Source organism: Leucopleurus acutus, assembly GCF_964270905.1.
Source record: "Leucopleurus acutus genome assembly, chromosome: 2".
NCBI lineage: Eukaryota > Metazoa > Chordata > Mammalia > Artiodactyla > Delphinidae > Leucopleurus > Leucopleurus acutus.
The window spans coordinates 149,410,203-149,418,649 of NC_139143.1; the positions used below are offsets into that span (position 1 = coordinate 149,410,203).

The 8,447-nt window shown below is 43.5% G+C and overlaps 1 protein-coding gene across 1 annotated transcript in view; it reads right to left on the bottom strand.

Annotated features, from left to right (window-relative positions):
- Positions 1-3,402, bottom strand: part of SCP2 (sterol carrier protein 2) — a 168,084-nt gene extending 164,682 nt beyond the window's left edge. Inside the window, exon 1 of the mRNA XM_082863512.1 lies at positions 3,257-3,402. Within this exon, the coding sequence (XP_082719638.1) occupies positions 3,257-3,325 (69 nt within the window). The 5' untranslated portion in view covers positions 3,326-3,402. The remainder of the gene's footprint in view (positions 1-3,256) is intronic.
- Between the last annotated feature and the right edge of the window lie 5,045 nt (positions 3,403-8,447).

Consider the following 8,447-nt stretch of genomic DNA (forward strand, 5'->3'; position numbering starts at 1 on the left):
TATCCAAATGTCCTAATACATCATATTTAAATTACCTGTTTATCCTTTCCTCCTCCATATTATACATTCCTTAAGAACAGGAACCTTGCTTTTTTCATCTTTGTACTCCTAGCATATAGCACATACTACGTTTATTGAATATATGCTTAAATGATGAATTAACTACCCTATAACATTAACGAGTGTTAGAGATAGCATGGAAGAAACATGAGATTTTAAGTAATGCAGTTTCAAAATTTGGGAGCAGTATCAAGATAGATAAATTACTTAGCCCCTCTAAGCCACAAAGATGGACAATAAAATGTGGATAATAATAATCCCTTATGTGGTGAGGATTAAACACGATAATGTAATATTTTATTTATTTATTTTATAATATTTTTTTAAACCGTAGGTTTGTAGAGTGTGACAAAATTAATTGTAAGGGTTGTGGGTTGTGATCAGCATTTTAAAAAATGAAACAAAATAGGAAATATCAAGAGTTCATCACACATAATAAGTGTTGCGTTAGCAAGCTTGTTTCAGTTTTGTGAGTGCATGTGTGTATGGAGTTGTGATGTAAGATATATTTCTTTCTGTGGGCTGTGGAATTATATATAAAAGTATAGAAAAATCAAATCCTTAATTATATGGTCCTGACTATAACGGCACCAGAATTTCTAAAAAAAAATGGCCAACGTAACTTAGAGCAGTCTGGGGAAGTTTTAAGAAAATACAGGACTTGGACTCTTGCTATAGACTGAATGTCTGTGCCCTCTCAAAATTCATATATTGATATCTAACTCACAAATCTAATTCTTCATTTTTGGAAGTGGGGCCTTTGGGAAGCCATGCAGATGGAGCCCTCAGGAATGGGATTAGTGCTCTTATAAAAAAGAGCCCAGAGAGTTCCCTTGCCCCTTCTGCCATAGACAGCTGTCTATGAACCAGAGAGCAGGACCTCACCATGCACCAAATCAGCCTGTGACTTGATCTTGAACTTCCCAGCCTCCAGAACTGTGAGAAATAAATATTTCTTGCTTAAGCCACCCAGTCTAAGGTATTGCAGTTATACAGCCCTAACCGACTAAGACAGACCAGTTCTTGAAGACAGCCAGAATTTAAATTGATGAAAAGAGGGCATATCAGGAGGTAGGCAGCATAAGCAAAGTGACTCGGCCTGCTGTCAGCCAGGTAGTAGTTGTGATTTAGTTGTGTTAAAACCTCTTGACATGCATCATGCGAATTCTAATTTACCATAGGAATTAATTTCCTACACTGATAATAAAACCTCACTAAGAGAACTTCAAGTTGTCTAGGAATTCAGCTATTCAAATTAAGAACCACAACCAGTTGAGATCTACCAACAGAGCTTAAAGTATTATCTGCTAAATTTCTCCCTCTTCATTAAACCCTCCCCCAAGTTCCAAAAGATCAAACCCAGAGAGAAATACATTGGCCTAGTAAGCACATCAATAAAGCTGCTCTCCATAGTCCCAATCTCTTCCCTGAAGATTGTAACTAACACCTCCCACACCTCCACCTCTCAACTTGAGGAAACATAAATACATCTCCTACTTCCCAAAGCTCAGTGCTTTTCTATATAGCCAATATAACCAGACATGTAACAGCCAGTGGTGGAGGATCTGACTGTATTTATACCGTACTTTAAAAGGTTTTACTGTCCACCTATACCAGAAGTTCCCTTTCCCATGAAACAATAGATGATCTCCAAGTATCTGCTTCATAACGTATTAGCTGACTTTTCTACTTACATGTCTTTATTGCTTTGTGTACTCTCAGCCCACTGGGTAAGATAAAAACAAGTTGAAGGCTGTTTTCTCAGAAAGAGAACTTCCCCTAGGAACTCTCTTTCATAAAGCATATCCATTTAATATTGTTCAACTAACATTCACTGAGGTCTTCAGGCACAAGGCATTTTCAAGGTGCTAGAGGTACAGCAATGAATTAGACATGGTACTCACCTTGGAGGAGCTTACGTGCAAAAGAAGAATATAGACATAAAAACAGAATTTCAGGATAAAACAGTAAGTACTAAGTTAACATGTGGGAAAGTCAGGAGGATCAGAGGAGGCTTCTTGGAGAAGGTCTGAATTGATCTTTTAAAAATGTAAATAAGGGCTTCCCTGGGGGTGCAGTGGTTAAGAATCTGCCTGCCAGTGCAGGGCACATGGGTTCGAGCCCTGGTCCGGGAAGATCCCACATGCCATGGAGCAATTAAGCCCGTGCACCGTAACTACTGAGCCTGTGCTCTAGAACCCGCGAGCCACAACTACTGAGCCCACGTGCCACAACTACTGAAGCCCATGCAGCTAGAGCCCATGCTCCGCAACGAGAAGCCACCGCAGTGAGAAGCCCACGCACAACAACGAAGAGTAGCCCCTGCTCGCCACAACTAGAGAAAAGCCCGCGTGCAGCAATGAAGACCCAACGCAGCCAAAAATAAATAATTTTAAAAAATAAAAATGCAAATAAGTTAACCAGTGAAGGCAAACGGTCTTAAGTAGTGGGAAAAACAGAAAGCAAAGCAACAGAGGCATAAAAAAGTTTGGGGTGAAACTAAAAGCAGTTTGGCATCACTAGAGCACAGAGGTGGTGAGGATGTCAAGAAGTGAGACTGTAGGAGTCTCTGGCCTCCTGAGTACCAAGAAGAGTATCACTTGAGGAACAACAAAGGTCGGAGGATCCAGAAAACCTGCCACCTGTGCCGAGACGCTGAGCATCACTAATGATTCTCCTCCTTATCTACACTGGAACTGTCCCTGAGAAGGGATCCTACAAGGAGTATTCCTGGAAGTGCAGACTGGCGACATTCACGACCTGCTTTCCTTTCGGGTGTGAGGCGGACCTTGCCTCCGTCAGAGGTCCACACATCTTAGGATTCCACCCAGATTCAAAGGAGGTGCGGACTTTGGGTCATCTTGGGGCGTCCTTCACAAACTGCGCCCCAGGGAGAAAAGGAAAAAATGAGGAAGATATGGCCGCTGGAACAACCCTGCGATATTACGATCCCGCAGACACGCCCTACATCACAACCCACCCGAGTCGCCACTCTGATGCCCCCAGGGCCAAGAAGCCAAGCTGGGCGGTGGGATGCCCCGGGCGCCCTCCGGGTAGGAAGGACAAACCGACGCACGGCCCCAAATCTGATTCTCCCCCGCCCCACCCCCGGTTCCCGGTCACCTCGAATCTCCCCAGGCCTCACCCAGACAGCAGAGCAGGGAGCCCGCCTCCGGGGACACGCGGCTCTGCTTACCTTGGTCATCCCAACGCCCACCACAAACACCCGCTTCCGGAGCGGACACTGTGAGATGTCCACATGCATGGCTCGGACACTTCTGGACACGGGAGCCGCAGCTAACGTAGGAACGGCTGGCCTAACGAGCGCGCAGAGCTATTGAAACCTCTGCTGCGCCGGAGCAATTAGAACCGGGGGCGGGGCGGGAGGCGGCCAGGGGGCGGGGCGGGCAGGCGTGGGCGCGCGCGCGTGCGCGTACACTGAGGCGCCTGCGACGTGGCCGTATGGTCGTCTGGCGGGGCGGCGCGGGTTAGGGAACCCTTTGGGGACAAGGCTGGAGTTCACAGGTGGGCTCGAGACCCAGGCCCCCTCAGCCCTTGCAAAAAAGCTCTATAGGCTGGTACCAGCCGCTCAGGTTTAGGTTCTCTATGCTGAGAGGGAGTGTGGCGTGGAGCAAGGGCTGAGGCTGAGGGCAGGGCTTGGCCAGAAACCGGACTCACAAAAGGGTAGCCTCAGGAAGAATTTCGGAGTGTTGGAGTTGTTCTGTATCCTATTGGTCGTCGTAGTTAAAAGAGTCACTGCACGTGTAAAACAAATAGGACTGTACACTGGGGGAGGGGGGACGGATTTTATTACATGAATGTCTAAAACGAAAACCAAAGTTCTGTCACTAGCTCTGTGACCTTTTTTAACCTCTCTGAAACTCATTCTCATGTGTTGTTTTGTGAGGATTAAAGGAGGTGATAGAAACAAAGCCTTCAGCACTGAATAGAAGGAATATGTATATATGTAGGTATACTGTGGATGCTTTTTATTGGCTGATTTTGAATTTGCAGATTTTCCTGCTCACAAAAATCTATTTGTAACCCCAAGATCAATACTAGAAGAACCCTTGAGGTGGCAGAAAATGTGAGTTGCCCCACGTGCCTGTTCTCAGCTGAGGTTAAACAAGAACCATGCTCTGTTTCAGCTCATGCTGTAAACCAAGGTGCTTCTCATGATCTATTTAGTGCCACCTTATTCGCATTTTTGTGTTTTTTGTTGATGATTTCACTGTTTAAAAGTGGTCCCCCGGGCTTCCCTGGTGGCGCAGTGGTTGAGAGTCCGCCTGCCGATGCAGGGCACACGGGTTCGTGCCCCGGTCCGGGAAGATCCCACACGCCACGGAGCGGCTGGGCCCGTGAGCCATGGCCGTTGAGCCTGCGCGTCCGGAGCCTGTGCTCCGCAACGGGAGAGGCCACAACAGTCAGAGGCCCACATACCGCAAAAAAAAAAAAAAAAAAAAAAAGTGGTCCCCAAGCATGATGCCTGAAATGCTATCTAGTATACCTAGATACAAGAAGGGTGTGAGGTGCACTATGAAGAAAATACATGAACTTAGTTCAAACATGTTATAGTGCTATTGGCTCTGAGTTCAATGTTAATATATATATGTGACTAATAAGATGTCTTTAAACAGAAACACACATAAAAGAAGGTTATGTATTGATCAGCTGACAAAAAACGCTGTGGGCAGAAACTTGCAGGAGCCTAACACTGCATTTCCCCTAGGAGCAATTGTTCAGTATTCACTAATTTGTGTTCACAGCAACTTTCAGAACATAAATACCACCAAAAACTGAGAACCGACTGCGCGCGCGCGCGCGTGTGTGTGTGTGTGTGTGTGTGTGTGTGTGTGTGTGTGTGTGTGTGTAAAACTTCTGAGGCCCCTTCCAGTCCTAAGGGTGTGTGATAAGAGCCCCTCCTAGATCTCCATGGCGTAAAGCATCAAATGCTGGAAGTTCACTCCCTCAGGAAAACTTCCTGTAGTTGTTCCTAGCACTGGTGGAATTTAAGGCCAGATGCTGATTTAGCAGAAACTCCACTTGGCTGCTGAGGAGGCGTTGGGCAGGAAGCGGAACAAGGAAGCTACACAGAAAGGCAAGGGAAGAACTTGTGGCAAGCAGAGGTGTTCTGAGACTCATCACACTATCTCTATGGGGACTGAGTAACCTGTCTCTGGGGGAAGGGACATGTTCAAATTGAGGCTGACTGGCCTCAGGGTTATTGCAGGAGACAGCCTTACCCCTGGAAGGGAAACTGAACCAAGTGGACCCTCAGTTCACAGGCGATTTTTATTATTTCAAAAGGCCTTATAGAAATTTCATATGTATATACACCATGCCATCCCCAATAAAAATCACCATAGGTTCAAAACATCCATATCCAGAGCCCACTCTCTACTGAATCAGAACCTCTGGGAGTAAAGCCTAGGCATCGATATTTAGAAAGTTGCTCCTAGTTGATTCTAAGGAGCCTCCACTAGGCTGGGTAAAGAACTCCTGGGCTGAGAATGGGTCAACTTAGTAAAATCTTCACGTGACCAGAGAAGGGGCAAAGAATCTCCCCTCTTCCTGCCTGTTCCTAGAGTCCAGCATAAGGCTGGCACTGAAGAGGCTTTTACTAAGTGTAGAGTTGTTTCTTGAAACTCTGATTGGCTGATAAAGACAGCACTGTGATTGGTGGATAAGATAACCCAATAGAGCAAGAAGTCACAGAGTCCAGTTTAATTATTATGTAACAAATGCTGCCTGTCCCATGGACATTGGTTTCAAAAAAGGAGCCCATAGAGGTGGAGAGGGAGTAATAATAAACATTGCTGTTAATGCTGAAAAGATTGGGAAAGGGCACTTCCCTTTCCAATGTGGAAGACTAGATAATCCAAAAATTCTCCTGCCCCAAAACACCTAGAAATGCTGCATAAAATACAACAAACTTCTTTTAAATGCATACAAGATGGAAGAGGCAAGTTTTTTCTTTTAATTTTATATCCATCTGTACTGTTTGAATGTTTTGATCTTGTGTGTACGTTACTTTTATTTTTGTCTTTATCATGTATTTATTTTAATTTTTGTCGTGTTTTGTTTTCATTTTAACTATTTATTTTTGAGTAGATAATACTTAAAACATGAATCAAGATTCAAAAAGTACAAAAGGTCAAACTGTAAAAATTCTCCCTCCTACCCCTATTGCCAGCTTCCAGTTCCTCTCTCCTATCCTAGAAATATTTTATGTGACTACAACCAAGTGTATATATACCCACCTAAGTAATGCTGTCCCTCTTTATAACACAAATTTTAGCATTCTTTACACACTATTCCACATCTTGATTTTTTTCATACAAAAATAGATTTTGAAGATCATATCAGAGCTTCCTATGTTTTTTCATAACTGCATAGTATTCAATTTACAAATGTACTATAATTTATTTAACCAATCCCCTGTTGTTGGATATCAACAGTTTCCAGTCTTTTGCTATTATAAGCAATGCTGCGACGAATAATCTTGTACATATGTCATTTCACACCTGTGTGGGTATATCCGTAGGTTAAATTCCTAAAATTGGAATTTCACAGTAAAAAAAAAAGAGGTGATTTATACTTCTGAACATATATTGCCGATTGGCCTCCATTAAAGACATTACTATCATCATTGTGAGAATGATCTGCAAATATCCTTTAGTAACTAAAACAATAGTTAAATTCATATTATAGTTCAGAAGGGATTACTGAAGAATTTTTTGCTTAAAACCAGCAGGATTTAAAAGAAAAGAAATGTTACTACCTATGGCCATATTATTACTACCACTCTCATCCTACCTCCCTTGCTCCTTTGCTAAGCTTCCTTGGAATCCCAGAAATAATCATAATGTAGAGAGGAGGAGGTGCACCTTGTTATTTTAAAAACCAGGCACCAGATTTCCTCTTAGGAAAAGAACTTCCTTTACTTGGTGTATTAGTTTGTGAGGGTTGCCATAACAAAGTACCACAAATTGGGTCGCTTAAACAGCAGAAATTTATTTATGCACAGTTCTGGGGGGCTAGAAGTCCAGGATGAAGGAGTTGACAGGGTTGGTTTTCTCTGAGGCCTTGGCCTCTCCTTGGCTTCTAAATGGCCATTTTCTCACTTTGTCTTCCTGTATACCCATCTGTGTTAAAAAATTTCTTCTTATAAGGACATCAGTCATGTTGGATTAGGGCTAACCCTAATGACCTCATCTTAACTTAATTACTTCTTTAAAGACCCTATTGCCAAATACAGTCACATTGTGAAGTACTGAGGGATAGGACTTCAACACATAAATTTGGGGGGGAGACACAATTCAGTCCATAACGGTTAGCATTAACCTCCTTAAGTATGAGATGTGAAGTCCCACAATTGCTCCCCAACCTTCTGTAAAAATCTTTCTCATGCAGCCTCGTGTCTGTGATTCTTTAAGGAGTGGCAGAATTGGAGTTGTGTGCAGTAACATGTAAAAAAGGGACAGGGAGGGATGGCCAGGTGATCCATAACCTGAATTAATTCATTGGAAGCAAGAACAGGTCACAAATGACCAGGAGTGACATAAACCCCAATTAATCTTGAGGGTCACAGAGAGGAACTTAAGAGTTTCCCACTGGACCCAGGAAGGAGATTAGATACCAGTTTTGTTTAAACCTTGATGGACATAGTGCTGACCTCAGCAAGCACCAGTGACTTTAAAAAGAGAGTTTTATTTCTAGATCGCCTAACAGTCCAGCCATTGGTTGGAGGCCAGGATTGTTAGTGGCTTTGGGGTCTTCAACAAGTGGAAAGTGAAAGAGGGGAGAGTGTTTGCTGAACACTATTGATCCACCCAGAATGAACTAAACAAGGCCACTGATGATCTCTGCAAAAGCATTTTGGGTATACAGTGGGGGCAGATGCTTGAGATTCTCATTCACAAATATTTTTGCAGTCCAGTTATTGAGTGTAAAATTGGGATGAATTGAGATGCAAATGGGAGGTGAGGTGGTGAAGTCCATGAATGTAGACACTGTGACCGAATGAATAAATGAAATAACATTTTTTAAAGTGAGATAACATTTATTGAGCATATGTGTAAGCAAGATTCACACATCCCATCCAATCATCATAACACCACCACAAGGTAGTGACAAAGATTCTCTCCATCACCAAACTCTAGCCAGTGTCCTCTGAGCCCTCTTCTCTACCAGGCTTCAGCCTCCCCTACAAAGACTTAAAGGAACACTAACATAGTTTCTAACAGCTCAAGGTCACATCCCTAGGATGACTCTAGCCCCATTTAAAGTGCCTCCCTGAGAAAACTCAAGGCTGCTGAAAGAATTTACTGTTTGTTCCAGCCAACACCTGAAGGTAGGGCTCCTGTCTCCCAGTCTCTGTGGGAGCC